General features: G+C 40.4%; 1 protein-coding gene across 12 annotated transcripts in view; it reads right to left on the reverse strand.

The window, feature by feature from the left end:
* The window catches only part of SYNE1 (spectrin repeat containing nuclear envelope protein 1), a 707,535-nt gene that overhangs the window by 376,567 nt on the left and 310,231 nt on the right, over positions 1-20,737 (reverse strand). For 11 of the 12 annotated variants that reach the window (XM_068232018.1, XM_068232025.1, XM_068232014.1 and 8 more), the window contains 10 exons: positions 20,312-20,488; positions 19,614-19,754; positions 17,162-17,322; positions 15,608-15,758; positions 12,250-12,477; positions 9,870-9,968; positions 6,261-6,448; positions 6,065-6,188; positions 4,728-4,894; positions 756-909 (listed from right to left, as the gene is read on the reverse strand). In XM_068232018.1, the coding sequence (XP_068088119.1) occupies positions 756-909; positions 4,728-4,894; positions 6,065-6,188; positions 6,261-6,448; positions 9,870-9,968; positions 12,250-12,477; positions 15,608-15,758; positions 17,162-17,322; positions 19,614-19,754; positions 20,312-20,488 (1,590 nt within the window). The remainder of the gene's footprint in view (positions 1-755; positions 910-4,727; positions 4,895-6,064; positions 6,189-6,260; positions 6,449-9,869; positions 9,969-12,249; positions 12,478-15,607; positions 15,759-17,161; positions 17,323-19,613; positions 19,755-20,311; positions 20,489-20,737) is intronic. The other variant, XM_068232016.1, reaches the window with a different exon arrangement.

The raw sequence follows: 20,737 nt of genomic DNA on the forward strand, positions 1-20,737 counted from the left end.
GCAACACATTTATGGGAAATATGTACTAAATAGTATCACTTAAAATGATAATACTTTCAATACAATTATTAAAGGGTACCTGATGTGATGTGTAACATGATGAGATAAACATCCATGCATATGTAGTGTCTACTACAAAACCACTGGCGTGTCCCAGGATGCTGAGTGACCACAATCATGTTATAAGACGGTGAAGGAATGTGTAAATGCAATAGAGATGCAAGGAAAAATGGGCGTATTGGTATTACGCTTTACTCAGAGGTTCATTATCCTTAACGCACACTTGAAGAGGAGTGAAGATTATTAAATTGAAAATGGCCTCTAAAAAGAGTGCCTTTACTTATATGCCCATTACTAATTGTATTAGCATAGTAAAGTAATCCCCTTTATCAAGCTCCAGTAATACCCAATTGTCAGAGCAGTCTCTCAAAAGTTGACTATGATGCCAGCCTCCTCCCATCCTGTCCACAGCCTGACAGCAGTTCCCACACTCCTTCCCCTTAGCACATGAACAGATGGTGATGGAAAGATGGCCAAGAGTTGACATCACACTGTGTGCAGAAGGGCGGAGGCTGATGGTGTATCTGGGTCAAGGTCTAGGTGACCGCTCTGACAGCTTGATTTGCCTAGAGTTCGATAGAACAGATACTCTACTTTACTAATGAGGAGATAAAAATATAGTTTAAAAATACACATACATGAAAATGGTCTTATACATTTGATGCTTAACCGCTTTATTGCAATAAATGGGCTACCTTGTTTATTGACAGAGCAGCATCATGACTGGCAGTGTTTATTTCAGCAGCTTCTTGAAGTTCTCTAAAAAATTGTTTGGTCCAAAGGGATAATTCAAGCAACATGTCATCAAATTTCTGATGCTCACTCAGCACAGACTCCAGCACACCAATCCTGCAAAGGTGGTAAAAAGGGTACTTATTAAACAAAAGTTCATTTTCAGAAACTTAACTCCTCAATTACTTCTTTACTGATGTTTATCCATTTAATAAAATTAGTCCACTGCTTCATCCTGGTTGAAAAATGTGTTAATTTGTATGACCTAATCAGAGACATACTTCAGTAATATACAATAAACACATAAATCTGCAATGCAGCACTTTAATTTTCAGTGGCAGCTGTTCCTTACATATAACTTATAGAAAATGTCCGTACATAAAACTACAGTATGGATGAAAAGATATTTATTTGGTAGTACAATACTCTAGAACAAATTCATCTGTCCAAATCATGTTTGAGAAGTTATTCGCAAATCTACTGCTTTTTCGCAAATAAATTACATGAGGCAAATGTAAAATTGTAGTCTGGCAAATACTGCATTGCTCTGTTGACAAGATCCTATTGTAGTTTGACACTATCCTACTTCCTGTTGAAAAGTCTACATCATTTTTGTATCATCTGTGAAGATGACAAATTTACTTTGTATTCCTCTAGGTCAGTGCTGTCCAACTGGCGGCCCACAAGCCAGAGCCCCTGCTGCGGTCCATCCACGCTTGCTCTGTGCTGTGCCATGCACTGTCCCATGTGTTCCCCCCTTTCCCTCAAGGTTTTTTTTTTTTTTTTTAAATTCTTTATTTATTAGAAAACTTTTCTTTCCATATAAAACTTCCATACACATTTTCTATATATATATATATATATATATATATATATATATATATATATATATATATATATATATAAGCATCTGGGCAAAAAAAAGGGTGCATAGGTTATCGATATTACATACATCGCATATATATACATACGAAACTCCATTATATATCCCAATAGGTTAATACATTATCATATTCTCTTCTGCACTCCTTAGCCTCTGCTCATAAAACTTCAAAGCCTAAACTCAATCATCCACTTCAGAGGTTTTACCTGGGAGCTTTTAACCTTACACATCCCCAAAATACCCATTTCCTTCCCCCAATTACTCATGCATCCTCCATTCATTCTCACCCACATGGTCTTCTTTATATTTTGCTGTTCTATTCGCCCTTTCCCCCTCCTGCACCTTCCCCTGGACTTTTCCTTTTCTTTTCTCTTTTTCTCATATGTATTATATGTTTGTCCCCTCTCTCAGTCTGTTTTCCCCCTTAATTGTCTTTATCCATCTTTATCCAGTTCCCATTACCTGTCTATATTCCGCAGTCTTGGTAAATTCATCCCACTTCTCCCAGCTCACTTTAAATTGTTCCTCTTCACCTTTCAATGTACATATCATCTTTTCCATGCGTTGAATAAACAGTATTTCCCGGAACCACTCAATTAAAGGGGGGGCTAGATGTGATTTCCAATGCCTAGCAATGATAATTCTAGCCGCATTTAAAAAGTGTCGGCATATTGATTTTCTATATTGCTTTCTCCCATAGTCGTTATGATGTAGCAGGAAAAAAGCTGGATCATCTCCTGGAATTAGATCTGTCAATTCTACAATGTACTTTTTTACTTCCACCCAGAATGTTCCCTCCTCAAACTGACATCTCCAGCATCTCCTATCTGAGTCCGCATATATCCCTCCCAGCCTGACCGGAGTCATATACCATCTTGTAAGAATTTTAAAGCCGGATTCTTGTATCCTTGCTGATATTGAAGTTTTGTATGATCTTTCTATTATTCTTCTCCATTGTATATCCGTGAACGTATATTCTAAATCCTCCTGCCATTTTTCTCTATAATCGATTATCTGATCCTCCCTGTTCACCAATTCCCCATATATCATAGTCAAAACTTTTTTTGGTCTTTGTTTCATAGCACATATTTTTTCAAATTTAGTTAACTCTCTACAGAATTCCTCTTTTTTCCCCTGGGTCAGAACAAAATGATGGTACTGCATTAGTCTCCACCAATCCAGTCTCAGATCTCGGAACTCCTCTCTGATTTCATTTAGTGTTTTCCAATTCTTCCCGTTTAGTAGTGCACCAGCCCTAATCTCTATTTGAACACTTGCCTCCTCCTTTATATTCTTTCTGCAACCGGGTTCAAAGGCGGGGTTATCTAATATTGGCATAAGCGGGGAGGGACTAGGTGACAATTGCTGCTTTTCTTTGAATCTATTGTATATTGTTATTGTATGATTCACCAAAACACTGGCTGGGTGAGAACACCTGTACCTAGAACGGTACCATATTAGATTATTTAATGGATATTCAACCATATTTTGTTCTATCTCTACCCACATCTTCGTTCCACCACTACTATGCCAATCAATAGCTCTAGTTAAGACTGCTGCACTATAATACAGGTATGGGTCTGGCACTGCCAATCCTCCCCTTGCTCTACTTTGGATCATTATTGAGAATTTCAATCTAGGGGGCTTGTCTTTCCAAACAAACCTCCCAAATTCCCTTCTCAATTCTTTAAAAAAAACTCATAGGCACAGGGATAGGTACTGTCTGGCATACATAAAGAAACCTAGGCATAGCATTCATTTTCAGTGTGTTAATTCGGCCCAACATTGTAAGATTAAGCTTTCTCCATTTAAGGAGATCTCTCTTAAGGGTAGAAAGCAGGGAACAATAATTTAATTGGTACATTTTTTGAATATCCACCGTTATTTTAATCCCCAAGTATGTAAGGGCCTCCCCCTCCCACCTAAATGGGTAATTGGCTTTTATATTATTTACTTCTTTAGGTGCTATTTTAATTCCCATGGCCTGACATTTATCCCAATTAATCCTCAAGTTTGATAATCTTCCATACCTCTCAAACTCCCGCATCAGGCAGGGTAGGGATATATGCGGACCCCTCAAATAAAAAAGCAGATCATCTGCGAATGCCGCTACCCGATGTTCCCTCTGCCCAATTTTCACCCCATTGATATCAGGATTATTCCTGATAATATTCAAAAAAGGTTCGAGGACCAGGGCAAATATCATCGGTGACAATGGGCATCCTTGGCGTACTCCATTCTGTATTGTCAGTGGTTCCGATAGGGTCCCATTGACCTTAACTCTAGCTGTTACCTCTCTATACAGGGCAAGGATCCATGCCTCCATATTCCCTCCCAGACCAATATGTTGTAATACCTTTCTCATGAAACCCCAGTCGACCCTGTCAAATGCCTTCTCCGCGTCTGTGGATAACAGCATGACAGGGTCGACCGAGGCCCCAGCCCACTGCACCACATCTATCGTCCTTATAGTATTATCTCGGGCCTCTCGCTCAGGAACAAATCCCACTTGATCTATATGAACTTAGCATATACAACCCTCAAGGTTGTATATGCTAAGCGCAAGTGGAGCAATCTCCCCCCAATGCTGGGCCAGCCGGAATGCGGAGTGATACACTCCAACCGCATCACCCAGAACTTCATTACTACTCAGCACAGAGCAGGAGCTGCTGCAATGAAAACCTGGAGTGTCACTAAAGGAGAGAGGAGTAAATAATTTTTTTTTAGGTGCCACCACTAAAACCAGGGCTATTAAGGGGCACTAACTGGGGGAGTAGTGGGGGACTGACAAATGTGTTTTATGGGAGAGAAATGCTGCCTGTGTTAAATGTTGGGGGGAAACATTGCCTAATGTGTTTTTTGGGGGGTGAAAGCTGCCTACTATGTTTTTTTTTTTACGGGGAAAACACGGCATAATTGTGTGTTTGCCAAAACAATTTGCTGGATTGTATACAACCCAAGTAATAATGTTTTTCAAGCTGTTATACCTTTGTATGTCTTTATGTAACCTTCTAGTCATTCCAAATGTAAAAATATAAGTGACATTACTGACCTTTTAGAAGTGGCTTCTGGTAGATTATTCCACCTTTGAGTCACAGTCTCCAGACGGCTCCTCAGTTCCTCTACGCTGTTCTCGGGGGCGGTGGCATATAAAGCTGCACACAGCTGAACCAGGACTGTGTACCTCTGTGATTGTACTGATAAATCATTCTGCAGATCCTGGGAAAATGCAATGATTATAGTAATATTACTAGCAGATTATCCTTTGCAAAACCTTATGTGAAATATTCATGACAACCATGTTTATGTTTTCATCCATTAGAACCATCACATGTATTAGCATTTTTTCAAAATCTCTTGAAGATTATTTATTAACTCTTCCAATAATTATCTGTTTTTCTGCCAACTCTCAAAGAAGGGACTTATCCTCCCATTGGGGAGATTTTCTCCAGCTTATCATAAAGGGGGCACACAGCAATTTTACCAAAACGTATGCCACTGACATAGCGTGGGTTGAGCAATAAGCACAACCTGCTTTACCTAGATAACACACACACATTGTTCTTTGCAAATTACCAGTTACATTGCTGAGCACTGCAATGTTACTGTATTTTAGTGAATATTCCCGAATGTATCTGCAGCACCACTTTTTACACATTGCGCATGCAGATGTCCACGGGAGTTAACAAAAAGATGCCTGCTAGGCATTGCACTACAAGTCGTGTCTTAAATAAATGCAGCAAGTGGCCTACAGCCGAAGCAGTCCAAAGCAGTCCAAAGCCCAGCAATGAATAGTGCAAAATGCGCTATGTGTATTCATTTCTAGGAATCTGGTCACAGCTCTTAATGACAAAAGAGCTGATAAGTGGGGTTCTCTGCATATCATGGCCACACTAATGCAAGCCACTACATCGCAATTCACAATCCTACACCTTAGTAAATCACACTCAAATCATTTTTGTACAACATATAATCCAGATTTAATTCTGAAGTGAAATTCAGGTTATCTTTGAAACAACAGAGCCACGATTAAGAGTGGTAGAACGGCATTGTGGAAATGATTAGCCAGATGTAGTCACAGAACTGTTATCAAGGGTTTTACATCAAGAGAAATCTGTCATATCTCCTACTCGATCACATCAGAAAAAAAGTTCTATCTTAATGTCCACTTTAAAAACCACATCAATAACATTTTATTGGAAACTCGGCTACTTTTTGAGATACCATTTAAGTTATGACAGCGCTGAACTATGCAATAAGAAACTCCTATAAAGAGTAGTGGCTGGCACACTAAGTTAATGAGAAAATGAGAAAAGCTTCATGGCACAACTGATATGTAATACAGTAATCCATATACAAAGAATTAATCATTTAGACCTACATACACACCTGGACTGTCTGCATTTCAGTCTCAATTTTTCCTTTATCTCCAGGAAACATTTCTTGATGAGCACTGATCAAACTTTCACTTCTCTCCAGCCAGATCATAAAAGATGAATACTCCTTTTCCTGCCTGGAAGACAAAAATCTCATTAATATAGGGATACAAACAGCTGTCTGGTTGTTCATCTCCTCCTGAACGCACCTCTGCCAATGTGCTAGCAATTGCTCCAACAAAGTGTGTCTCTCCTTTGCTTTTGCTGAGGCAGCCTCAATGCGTTGTTGGAGTTTTGATGTGTCTTGCATTGCTTTATCCTTATTAGAAAGTTTCCGTGCTCCTGCTGTCAAAGAGTGAATGTTTGTTTTCAGGCTTTCAACATCCTGACAGAGATTCTGGGGGTTAGAACAAACACAATGGTTATATGATAATTTAACTCGCTCAACGTGAATCTGAACAAAAATGCAAAAGAAAATGTAAGTGTAATTCACAGCTAACACTATAATTTGTTGGCTGTGGCCAATATTTACGGTACTTGCTTTTGATATCTAAGCTTCAAATTGAGTACAGACGGGGTGCTGAGCATTGCTACTGCCTGGGACCACCAACCGCATGTTTTTAAAATTGCTGATAGGCTCCCCCTGCAGGCCTGTTAAATAGTCAGCTGCTTGGCGCTGCATGACTTCAAGGAGAGTCTAAATGTGAGGAAATGTTCTGGGTGGAGTTTAATTGTATTGTACGCACAGTAAATACAGTATTAGGCTAGGTAGGGGTTAAAAGGATACATGAGCTAAAAAACATCTTCTGCCAATTTACTTACCTAGGGCTTCCTTCAGCCTCTGTGTCCCTTGCCACAGTTCCGCTGTCTGTCACTGTTCTGGGGTCCCCTCTGTAGCGTCCAGCTTCTGCGCATGAGTGAGCACACACTGATGGCAGTCATGCTCCTGTGGCCAGGAGCACTCTGTGCAGGTGCAGTGCTACAGGAATGTGACCACAAGCAGAATGTACGTGCATGGGCAGAAGCTGCTGTCACGGCTGGGTTGGCAGCTATTCTATGAAGGGGATCCAAGAAGAGTGGCAGATGGCAGAACTGTGGCATAGGACATATTTCCTTTGCTAGGGGCAAAAGGAATCCCCAGCTAAGTAAATCAGCAGTAGCTTGTTTTCAGCTACGTATCCTATAAGGGCTGGTTCACACAGGTGACTGATGTTGGCCATGGGAGTCGTTGAGTGCCAGGATCGCCCATGCCCACATTGAGATGACATTGGGTGTGATACGATAAAAAATGTCAGTTAAATATATCAGATAGGAGACACACACAGTGATATTTGAGAATTGAAATGAAGTTTATTGGATTTACAGAAATTGTGCAATAATTATTTAAACAAAAATTAGACAGGTGCATAAATTTGGGCACCACAAAAACGAAATGATATTAATATTTAGTAGATTCTCCTTTTGAAAAAATTAAAGCCTCTAAACCCTTCCTGTAGGTTCCAATGAGAGTCTGGATTCTGGTTGAAGGTATTCTGGACCATTCCTCTTTACAAAACATCTGTAGTTCATTCAGGTTTGATGGCTTCCGAGCATGAACAGCTTTCTTTAACTCACACCATAGATTTTTAATTATATTCCAGTCTGGGGATGGAGATGGCCATTCCAGAACGTTTTACTTGTTCCTCTGCATGAATGCCTTAATGGATTTTGAGCAGTGTTCAGGGTCGTTGTCTTGAAAGATTCAGCCCTGGCGCAGCTTCAGCTTTGTCACTGATTCCTGGACATTGGTCTCCAACAGCATCTGCTGATAATGAGTGGAATCCAAGCGTCCCTTAACAAGATTTCCAGTCCCTGCACTGGCCACACAGCCCCACAGCATGAGGAACCACCTCCATATTTTACTGTAGGTAGCAAGTGTTTTTTTCTGGAATTTTGTGTTATTTTTCTTCCATGCATAACGTCCCTTGTTATGCCCAAATAACTCAATTTTAGTTTCATCAGTCCACAGCACCTTATTCCAAAATGAAGCTTGCTTGTCCAAATGTGCTTTAGCATAACTCAAGTGACTCTGTTTGTGCTTTAGACTGAGAAAAGGCTTCCTCTGCATCACTCTCGCATACAGCATCTCATTGTGTTAAGTGCGACGAATGGTTGAACGATGCACAGTGACTCCATCTGCAGAAAGATGATGTTGTAGGTTTTTGGTGCTGGTCTGTGGGTTGACTCTGACTGTTCTAACCATGCATCACTACTGTCTATCCGAGATTTTTCTTGGTCTGCCACTTTGAGCCTTAACTTGAAATGAGCCTGTGGTCTTCCATTTACTCATTATGTTCCTAACTGTGGAACCAATCAGCTAAAATCTCTGAGACAGCTTTCTGTATTCTTCCCCTAAACCATGATGGTGAACAATCTTGGTCTTCACGTCATTTGAGAGTTGTTTTGAGTCCCTCATGTTGCTACTCTTCAGAGAAAATTAAAAGAGGAGGGAAACTAACAACTGACCCCTTAAATACTCTTTCTCATAACTGGATTCACCTGTGTAAGTAGGTTAGGGGTCACTGAGCTTACCAAGGCAATTTGAGCTCTAATAATTAGTTCTAAAGGTTTTGGAATCAATAAAATGACAACAGTGCCCAAATGTATGCACCTGCCTAATTGTATTTAAACAATTATTGCACACTTTCTGTAAATCCAATAAACTTCATTTCACTTCTCAAATATCACTGTGTGTGTCTCCTACTGTATATGATATATTTAACTGACTTTTTTTTATCGTAACCACCATGACGATTAACAAGGTTGCCCAAAATTTTGCATCCCACTGTATATACATATAAGTAAAAAATCAAAAAATGTGCTAAAATAAATTGGCCTGGAGCACTTGCAAGCCTCTAAATAAGTTGACTGCTGAAGGGTTAATCATGGATGTAGGTTCTCTGTTCAGAAACATTGCATCCATGTCCTGAAATGCAGTGATTTAACCACTTGCCGACCGCGCACTCATACCGCGCGTCGGCAAAGTGGCAGCTGCAGGACCAGCGACGCAGTTCTGCGTCGCCGGCTGCAAGCTAATTAATCAGGAAGCAGCCTCCTGTCAATTCACGGCGCGGGGCTCCGTGAATAGCCTGCGGGCCGCCGATCGCGGCTCGCAGGCTAAATGTAAACACAAACGGAAATAATCCGCTTTGTTTACATCCGTACAACGCTGCTAACAGTAGCAGCGTTGTACTAGATCAGCGATCCCCGGCCAATCAGCGGCCGGGGATCGCTGTCACATGACAGGCAGGAGCCTGTTAGAGGCTGCACAGGACAGATCCGTTCCTGTGCAGCCTCGGATCTCCGGGGAAGGGAGGGAGGAGAGGGAGGGGGGAATTTCGCCGCGGAGGGGGGCTTTGAGGTGCCCCCCCCGCAACACCCAGGCAGGCAGGAGCGATCAGACCCCCGCTGCACATCATCCCCATAGGGGGGAAAAAAGGGGGCGATCTGGTCGCTCTGCCTGCCAGCTGATCTGTGCTGGGGGCTGCACAGCCCACCCAGCACAGATCAGCTAAAACAGCGCTGGTCATTAAGGGGGGGTAAAGGGTGGGTCCTCAAGTGGTTAATGGGTTTCTGAAGCAAGTTGGCTGTTCTGCTAGAGAGGAGAATACCACCAACTGGACATAATAGGAAGATATGAAATAATTATGGGCAACATTTCATATCTAGCTGCATAAAAAGCGTATTTAAATTATTAAACACTTGCTAATGCAAATAAGAAGTCAATGCACCTTACGATGGTTAAAAATCCTTATTTACTTACAATAAAAGTGAATTACCTGATGTGAAGTCAACACTTTATATGTCTCTGCTGTAGAAGAACAGTTCTTAACAGGGCAGGCAAGTGAAGTCTCGATTTTTTCCAAAGAAATTTGAATCTGCAGAATAAGAATTGACAGTCACAATTACTTTCTAGTATATTCTGTAATCTGACTAAACTCTACCACTGGATCATGAAACAGTTTATCTACATACAGGCAGTGAGACAATATAAGCATCATAACACAAGCAGAATTTCAAAGGAAACTGTATTGAGAGGGATTATGAAGGCTACTGTATTTATTTCCTTTGAACTGTGCCAATTGCCAGGCTGTCCTCATGATCTTGTGTCTCTAATAATACTTTCAGCTACTGACTTAGAACACATTCAAACATCAGGTGTTCTGATTCAGGTCTGGTCATGTTGGTTACATGTTTGTTACAGGCATGTGATTCAGACACTACTTTAGCCAACAGGAACAGCATGACAACCAGACAATTGCCATTCTTTAACTATTTCAGCCCGCTGGTATTTTTCACCTTATGGACGAGAGGAATTTTCACCTGTCAGCGCTCCTCCTATTCATTCCACAATAACTTTATCACTACTTATCACAACAAAATGATCTATACCTTATTGTTTCCGCCACCAAATTAGGCTTTCTTTAGGTAGCACACTATGCTAAGAATTATTTTATTCTAAATGCATTATGATGGGAATAATAAGAAAAAATGGAAAAAAAAATCATTATTTTTCAGTTTTCAGCCATTATAGTTTTAAAATAATTAATACTACCATAATTAAAATCCACACATTTTTTTTGGCCATTTCTCCCAGTTATTGAAACATTAAAATGATATCCCTAGTACAATGTATGGTGACAATATTTTATTTGGAAATAAAGGTGCATTTTTTTCTGTTTTACATCCATCACTAATTTTTAGCCCAATATTTAAAAATTATATGCCCTCTTGTCATAGATATTATTATTTTTTTCCCCTAAAGTCAGTAGTTGTATTTTACTATTTGGCCACAAGATGTCCCCGCTGAGCAAAAATTCTATTAGCGTACTTTGTAGGCTACATAGGATACAATGTATCATTACATTGTAACTAAGGAAGTGACGCAGATTTCCATTGGAAACCTGTAATCACGTGGCCGGCAGGGAGATTATGAATGGGAACATTGTTCCCATTCATAAATGTAACGATCGGCGGCGGAAACCGGCAGAAATCAGAGGCGGGAGATAGCGTGGCGGCTGTATGTAATGAATAAACACTGTTTTTGAACAAAAACAGTGTTTATTCTCGGCGGACATGCTCGGATTGGCACAGGGGACTTTTGTCCCCTGCAGCCAATCTCCCCTGCTACTAGCATTTGCCCGCACGATCGCCTGTAGACCACCCAAACTGCAGGGACGTGACTAGCGCATCCCTGCCGCTCTAGTTGCTGCCACTGCGGACGTGAAGCAGCATAAATGTGCATAAAGTGGATCCGAGATAAGCTTTTACTCATTGCATAGTTGGGTTCCTTTCATACAGTTTATAGGGCATTCATCCCTAGCCAAATACTTTTTTTTTTAATACTCTATTTCCCTATAAACTAAACAAGCCTCGCCCACAGCTCCTTATGTACCTTGGCACTCTTAAAGCCATGAAGCAAGGGCTTATGGGAGCTCAGTCTAAGCAGGAGGAGGCAGAGGGGAGGAGGGAGGAGGAGGGGAGTGAATTTGTCACAGGCTGACCTGAGGGTTGGAGATGCCATCAGCTTGCTTGTGTAATGTGACAAGCAAAACATGGCTACCCTCATTGTATCACAGGAAGAAATAATCATACACTGTTGAAGCTGTTTGCAGCTATATTTGCTGTGCAAACTTTCTAAACTTTAGATAAGATATATAGACAAGTTACTTGTTATAGTTAGTTTTTCATCTCGGATCCGCTTTAAGATAAACTAACCTCCATACCCCTCTCACTACCATGTCCCTTTAATCTAGGTTCAGTAATGAGAACCACATTTATTAATACCCCTTGTGCTCTTACACAGGTACAACCAGATTGTGTAGAAATGATTGCCAAGCATTTCACACTGCTTTTATTTAACTAAAATATGTTTTTCAAATTGTTTATATAAAACTTATCATTATCTATACTCAAAATTTGTTATACATAATTAGGACAAATCATGCCCAAGAACCGATCAGATGTGCCCTATGCAGTTCCTGCATGCTGAGGGCACTACAAGGCACTTTGTCAATTATCCAATTGACTTGGCTTAAGTCATTCATATAAACTGAGGAAGTCACTAAATATTTTCTAGAAAAAAAAAAAGAAAACATACAGCTAAAATGGGGTAATTTTTTTTTCAGATGTGATAATGTGCCCCTTATTTGTTCCTACCTGTTGGAATGTATCATCAAATTTTTGCTGTTGCTCAGCATTTCCCAGAATGCTTTCCTCCAGCTGATGAGCATGGTCTTTGAGTGAGTCCCAATGCTTGGACATCTGTGACAGTCTAGCTTTTATCCGAAGCAGCTCTGCAGAGCCAACATGTTCAGCAAAGGACTGGCTTTCAGCATCAAGATTTGCCATTTCATTGGATTTCTCTTCTAGCTCCCTGAGTATTTCCTGGAAAAAATGTATTTTCTATTAGCATCCTAATAATAATAATGCATCTATTACAAGGCATATTCAATATAATTTACAAAATGTAATGTAACGGAAAATGCAGGATCTTTCCCTCCAGGGGTGCCACTTGGCCCAGATGAACCAAGCGACCGCTTGGGGCCTCACTCATTGCAGGAGCCACCCATGCTGCCAGGGCCATCTGTCCGTCACACCTTGTCAACACACCTGTCCCTACCCTCTTCGCTGAGATTCCACAACCTGCTTTGCTTTGAATCTGATACCCGCACCCAACCCGACAGCCTACAGACCCACAACCATTTTTTTCTCGCAACCATGTTTTCGATTGGCACTGCAATAAACATTATAATCGACATAAGACAGCTGAAGGAGTGAAGGGAAAGCAAACAGTGTAAGCAGAGCTAAATGAGATTCCATGTCCCTGATAAGCGAATGTGTGCAGGAAAATTTCTTACCCGATCAGAAGCTCTGCCCTCCACATCCTTTGCGGCACTACTCACAGCAGCTTGTATGTCCCACTCATACAGGGCGCGGGATTAAGAGACAGAAGAAGCAGTAAAGGACACTGTGTCCCTGTCATCACACAGTGCTTGCAGGAACTGTGTCGGTGCTATGTCAGCTGCTGCAGCACAGTAAACAACAACAATCTCCACCCTGACGACATGCCTATCAGAAAGTAAGTATTCTGGCCCCAGCAGCCATCACAGATTTGGGAAGCAAAAGACACAGAGTTGTTTTATGCTTGCTTGCTTTCACTACCCCACACATGCAGCCAGCAACCCAATAAGAATCAATATGGATACCTAAATTTGAACTGCATTTCGGGTAACCCCCGGGCCTCTACACCAGGGGGCACTTAAAAGTTGTAAACAACTATAGGGGAGGAACACTGGAAAGCTGGTATGCACTACAAGGAATACTGGAAAAACTGGAAAGGTGGAATACATCACATAAACATTGGAATGCTGAAATACACTACAGGGAGAATTGCACAGCTAGAATATGCGACATGGACACTGGAATGCTGGTAAACACTAGAGAGGAAAGCTGTAAACTGCAATATAGTACAGGAACAATAGAGGGCCAGAATGCCCATCATCTCTACTTCTAATGCCCCTAGTAAAATATATCTGAATGAGGTCAGGCTTAAATAAGCAGAAACCTGTTTAAGTTTTTACTATATGGAGTTTTGATTTGTTTTTGGAGTCTAGGTGTTAGATAAATATACAGTGGTTAGACTATTAGTGAGCTTTTTAAGGGTGTGTGTTTTTTGACATATAGGAAGTTCTCTTATAGTTAACGCCATGCTCCCCCCCCCCCCTTTTTTAAATAAAGGCTAGTGTTGTCTTAGATGTTTCCGAAGGTCCCATTTCTGTAAACAGATGCCTGGTTGGATGACGTGTCCTTTCTTTCTTTTGGTAGACTATGTGATGTGATATGATGAAAGAGATCTCTGGACTATGACTTGACTTGCTGGCATCCATCTAATGCTGGAAATTATTTTTTGCCATACTGCTATTCTATTGACTGCCTCAAGAAGCGTCACTCCGGCACCCTTCACCCACCCTTCGTCACTCTTGCACCCTTAGCCCACCCCCATCCAGCAGGTACATCTCCCTTTAGGCACGGGAGCCACAGATTCCCAGAGATCATTCGTTTCAGGCAACTAATCAAAACTAGCCTCTAAAAGTGAAACAAAGTAAACCATGAGACCTACGTTAACTTAAGTACAGTAGAGGCCCAGTTATCCGGAACTCCACTAACCAGCAGCCTCTCTCAACTAACCAGCACAAATCGCTGGTTGTACTCACAGTGGTGAAGGCCAACTTCTTAGGCTGTTTGTGGGCTCTTCTGTGTTTTAATACAGAGTTCATGATATATATATATCAGATACATATATATCAGTGCAGGATAACTGAGACTGCTGTAGTTTGAAATTTTGCTTTTTGTTTAGTTTTACTGGGAGGTAGGCGGTATATCTAAAAATAATATCCTTTATTGAAAAATAATTACAATCTGGTGCAATTGAATAAGAATGGCTATAATTATAAAATACCTCACATTCCTTGTGAAATGACCACTACCAGGGATACAACTATTAATTCTGTCACAACATAGCAAAGTCAATGGTGGAGCTTAGCAAGAACAGGACTCCAGCACACTAATGAAAGGTTTCTTAACCTATAATTTGTGCTCAAGATCCAACCTCTACTATGACAATAGGTAGAGCTGTGCAATGGTGCTAACCTAAACACAGATTCCATATCACAGTTATCATAGCAGCAATTCATTACTGTGCTGGGAGGAAGCTGATTATATTTATAATGCATCATGTAAAATCCAGAAAACATTATTTGCCTTCATATTAATTATTTTTCGGACTATAAGGAGCTCCGGACTGTAAAACGCACCTAGGATTACAGGACAAAATCCAGAAAAAAATACTATTCCTGGTGTGTCTATGGTCAGGGGTGTCTTGTAGACCTTTTCCCCCAAAAAACTACCTCGATCTGCATGGAGGTTGGGGCATCTGTACCACAGCAACACTGCCTGCTCTCTTCAGAGGAAAGATGTATGGGAGAGCATCCTGTGTGTGTGCATCAGATTCCTGCAGACCGTTGAAGCTGGCTGGCATGACGGTTGCTAAGACAGAGCTGTGGGTATGGAGGCTTAGCGATTGGGCACGCTGCACCCGCCGCGTGCCTGTACGAGTATCCAGTTAAGGAATTTATAGGGATATGCTGTGCGTTATGATTAGGCTGGACTGGGCAGCATGTGTGAGGGACACAGGGTGCTGGTATCAATCATCAGGAGATGCGGCTAGGACAGCACTCCCCAGGCTGTGGTTCACATATCGCGGTGGCGTTACCTAGCAACTGCGTTACGCCAGCTCCAACGTCTGCAGGGATTTCTGGTAAGCTCACGTATATACCAACAACCCCCATGTCAGAGTAAGCCTCCATGCCCACAGCTCTGCCTTTGTTCCCCTCTCACAGCAGCTGTAGATTCTATATTCGGACTATAAGACACACTGATTTTTCTCCCCCATTTTTAGGGAAAAACAATTGCGTCTTATAGTCCGAAAAATATGGGTAATGCACAAACAATATACCTTGATACGAGTGACTTGTATGCCTGGGGAAATGTCTGAAAGTTCAAGCTGACTTAGTTCCTTCTCTTTTTCTGAAATCCAAGAGGAGTAAGCCTCGAAGTCTCCATCAAATTTCTCCCATCTATTCTTCACAAGTTCCATTTTGTCAATGCTTAAAAATAAAATAATGTACATTAGCAAAGCGTACAAGTTTCTCTGACATTTAGAAGAATAGATTGGTTCAAGGTGCACAATAAGTACGGTATCTTCACTAGAGATGGTCAATGAGAAGCAAGTAAGTCCAGCTTGCATGCAGATTTTATGCAGCTTGGAATTCAGCCAATCAAATTCAGTTCATGTTGAACTTCATTGGCTCAGTTCCAAGCTGCATATAATTCATGGTAGCCAGCATTATTTTCATCTCATTGATCATCACTAGTCTTCATTTTCACTGCATGTATGTTTTCCTTTAATACCACATGAACAAGAGGATACATTTACAGCCAAACATTAGTATACCTTTTGCAGGAAAAGAATGCCATGCACAGTAATATATTTCTTTTGTCTAGGTATTGTTTTAATCTGCTTATTTATGTTTGTTGATCTGTGTGATCAGCGTCAGTGTGTGTGCACACATTTAACAAATTAAGTAATTAAAACGCCAACCTTGACATCCCACCTTGACTATCTTTAAGACAGTTTAGGATTAAGGTAAGGTTAAAAGGGGTTCATGCCTAGAGTTGTGATAAAGTATAGAACTAGATTAGGTGAAATAGTGGATCAGTAAATAGTTGAGATCATAACCAATTGCTAGATTGGTTTAAAAGTAGGATAGGATTAGTTTTAAGTGAAAGATCAAGGCTACATGCTAGAGTGGAAAAGAATGCCACTCATGATTATTAAATATAAAAGTTCATTAGGCAACATTTGTAACTGCAATGCTAATGAATTCTGAATTAAGAGCCATTAATCCCAGCAAACCAAGAGAATAGCCATGCAACAGAGAGGAAAGGCCAAAGGGGTAAAATAAGATAAGATAAAAAATATCAGTGGCTTGTGATTTCTCTTAAACCCCCATTCTAGACATAAATATTTTCTTGGATCAGTCTAGGCACTCAGATCCACAGCTTGATTGTATCTGCCTATCTCTACTTGTTTACCAGATGTCAAATAAATCACCTGTAAAATTTCTAGTTAGGAGTCCAAATACTACCGTAATCACTTCCTGTATAGAACACGGTCTGTGCTGCAGGCTGCAATTTTCCTGGACAGGTTCAGACTGTGCTTTCTTCCATGCAGTTTGAACAGTGGAAATGGTGCAATCAGCTACAGAAGCCACCCCCAGAGAACCTGAAACCTGACTCATTGAAATATGTGCTTATGGTCACGTAATTAACACAACACTTTGAACGATTGAAGCCTTGCTTCTGACAAAAAGGTATCATCAGAGCACTCTGATTTTTGGGCTTTACTATAACTATTGAATGCACACTTTTTTTTTTAAAATCTAGTGCCTTTTGTTTCTTGTGAAAATGTGGATTTATCTTTAAAACTCTTTGCACAGAATGCACTCACTTTTGAGCCAGGGCTTTTTTAACCTGCTTTATGTTCTCATTGACATTTTTAGTCTTCTCCAGAAGGTGGCGTTTGCTCCTCTCTCCAAGTTTTATATCACTTGATTTCTTCACCAAGTTCTCAGCCTGAAGTGACAGTTCTTCACTGTTTTTACACATCTCCTGTAAAAGAAATGAACCCAGTCAACAAACACACTGCCTTGAAAAACAACTATGGTCAGTTTTTTTTTGTAATATTACAGTGCACGATACTTATCTGTATTTACATGGACCAAATCACAGACACCTTAAAGAGAAATGTGTTTTAAATGCTATGAACATCTCCAAATTGAAACTGAAATACACGCTGCCAGCACAGGCAACATAAGTTATAATAGAGTAACATGAGAAAATGTTTAAAAACTGACCTTCTGTGCTACAAAATGTAGAAAATATGTCTTGTTAGTGAGTCATGCCCTCTACTGAAAAACCACCATGACAGTTTTCTGCCCTCACTAAGACTGGTCAGAGATCATGTTAACTGTGGGTGGAGGTGCCTTTTCAAGAAGCCCAACAGCTGTGGCCCGAGAGGTACTGTGCTTGTGCCTGTGTCACTGAGTCAGCCTGGCACAGAGCAGAGGGAAGAGGTGAAGAGAGAAGGAGTATAGTGCCAACTATGGTATTTAGAGTATGGCACATTCCAGAGCTGACACAGAACCTTCCTGCAACTTAATGCAGAAATCAGCTATTGGATTGAGTGCAAATGAAGGTGAACAATGATAGTGTCATTCTGGTCCTTTTTCATTTTTACATTTACAGTCATTTTTACTAATTGTACCCCCTCAATTCCCCACAAGTAACAATTTTTTTTGTGTGTGGGCATAAAACAGTAATCACAGACATAGCCTCTGTCTGGGAGGGTCCTTAGTTCTTTAGAACTGTGTTCCCCAACCCTGCCCTCAGGAGCCACTAACAGTGCATGTTTTGTAGAAATCCACAGAGGTAGATAATTAGCTCTGGCGAGACACTAATTACTTCACCTGTGAATGTTTGTGGTTTCCTGCAAAAAAAGCACTGCTGATGGGCCTTGAGGACAGGTTTGGGGAACTCTGCTCTACAATATACCTGAAAAGTGCCTGCCCCAAAAGTCCCTTTTTTCAAGGAGTGATCATAGGAACCAGGAGAAACAAGAAGAGGAATGGACAACACACAGAGCTATGTGGCTCCAAAATGAATATAGCTCTGGGCTAACCTTAGGTAGCTTTGCCTGGGGTCAGGTATCCTTTAAGGCTTGTACCTCTACTGCCATTCACTTGGCCCATCCCTGTTTGATAGATTAAAGTACACCTGAACTGAGAGGGGTATGTATTTCCTTTTAAACAATACCAGTTGCCTGGCAGTTCTCCTGATCTCTTTGTCTACAGTAGTATCTGAATTACACACCTAAAATAAGCATGTGGCTAATCTGGTTAGACTTCAGTCAGAACATCTGATCTGCATGCTGTTTTAGGGTCTATGGTTAAGATTATTGCACACGGACACTCAGTAGGACAGCCAGGCACTCTGCACTGTTTAAAAGAAAATACATATGGCAGGGTCCACATCTCTCTCAGTTCAAGTGTACTTTAAAGAGACACTGAAGCGAAAAAAAATATATGATATAATGAATTGGTTGTGTACTATGAATAATTACTAGAAGATTAGCAGCAAAGAAAATATTCTCATATTTTTATTTTCAGGTATATAGTGTTTTTTCTAACATTGCATCACTCTACAATATGTCCAGATTACACAACACTCAGCATTCAAAATGAGTCTTTCAGAGCAGTCTGTGAAGTAATAAACTCTCCTCTGCTAGAGGAAAAGTAAACAGTTCAATTACAGTTGAGATAATAAAAGTCAGATAACAGCCCTCTCCACGACCAAGTTGGTCGGAGAGCTTAATAGCTTTTTTGCATAGAGATAACAACTGGAGTTTCTCAACTCTTCCTGCACTGGAAACAATTAGACTGATGTATCTGATCTTAATGTTTTTTTTCTTAGCTGTACTACACATACAAATCATAATATCATCTTTTTTTTTTTCGCTTCAGTGTCTCTTTAAGTATAGTGGAGTAGCAATAGGCAATGCCGAGGTTGCACTTACACAATGGAGCTAGCAACCCTTTCCAGTGGTAAGATTAAGGACATAACTAATAGTAATATTCTAGATAGAGTGCTGAGACTACATGCATGTTGAAATCTACAGTGATTACATAATCCATGTCCATTGAGGATCAGTTTATTTTATGGTGGAAATAGACTTTAGGAGACTGGTTAACGGTGCAGGAGAAAAACAGGTTAGGTGATTGGAGGCTAGTGTAAAAACTTTGTGTACATACTTATATAAAACAATTATAATATATATTATACTTAATACATAATCTAATATTAATATTTAATGCAAGTTACATTGATTAAAGTAAGCCGTGTACCTTTGTCTGTTGAAGTTCGAATGACAAATTTTCCAGTGCTCCATAATTCAAAGGTCGTTCCATTGCTGGCCCAATCTGCTTTACATACTGGGTGATGGATTCTTTTCCCTTTTCTATCTGCCCCCAGTCATGTATTGTGCTCTACACAAAGGAAACATTATTTAACATTTTTTAATTCATAGAGATTAAACTCTTCGAAAGACAGAGATGAAGAGGTATGATTTGACCACCTTGAGAGCATTTTGTTTAAAATAACCTATAAAAAAACATGAAGGTTTGGTTTTGCCAAGAGTTTGTATGCATCCCCATGTAGGGAGAGATGAAAAAACAAGTGAGCAACAGGTGCGATAAGCAAAACATCTCTCTGAGACAGATTGATTAAAACAGATTTTCTAATTTAGCTCATAATCACAAAGCTGCACAGTGACAGACATGAGGCAGTTACCCAGTCTGGCTAAAAATATTGTTCTGTCATCTCCACATTATGACTACGGCAATGATTGGCTCGTTCTGAAAAGTTTTTCATTTTGAAAGTCCTCGTACAAGGTCGCATGATCTTCATGCATGGGGGAGATTGCATAACCAAGAAATGGTTTATGTGGACATTCACCAGAAAAGATCACCAGTTCAAACATACAGTAATGGTCAGAGAACAGAGTGAGTGTCTAATTTTAGATACTTTAACATGTTTGGTTCACCTTCAGGTTTTCTTGTTGCTTCACCAATGTGACCTCCACATTTTCCAGTTCAGATTCCATCCTCACTAACTCATCCTTGACGTTACTGGACAATCCCTTCTCAGTTTGCAGTTGCTTAGCACGAGTAATCTGCAGCTGAACATCCTGTTTTTTCGATCGGATTTTATTTATTTTTTGCTGCCAAATCAGAGTTTTGTCATTAGATTTTAGTAAAGGGAGCAAATGCAGTAAAAGTCATGAAGACCACAGGGGCCAAAACTAAGAGCAGATATGTAAAGACACCTTTAAGCAAAATATAAACGTATCTCCTGCTCATCATCTATGTCTGAGCATGGCCTCGGTGAGCTACTGGCTTCCTCTCAGACACTAGAACATAGGCTGGCAAATTTGTATCTGGGAAATTTCCACTCATTACACTAGATAAAA

Source organism: Hyperolius riggenbachi, chromosome 4, assembly GCF_040937935.1.
Source record: "Hyperolius riggenbachi isolate aHypRig1 chromosome 4, aHypRig1.pri, whole genome shotgun sequence".
Classification (NCBI taxonomy): Eukaryota; Metazoa; Chordata; class Amphibia; order Anura; family Hyperoliidae; genus Hyperolius; species Hyperolius riggenbachi.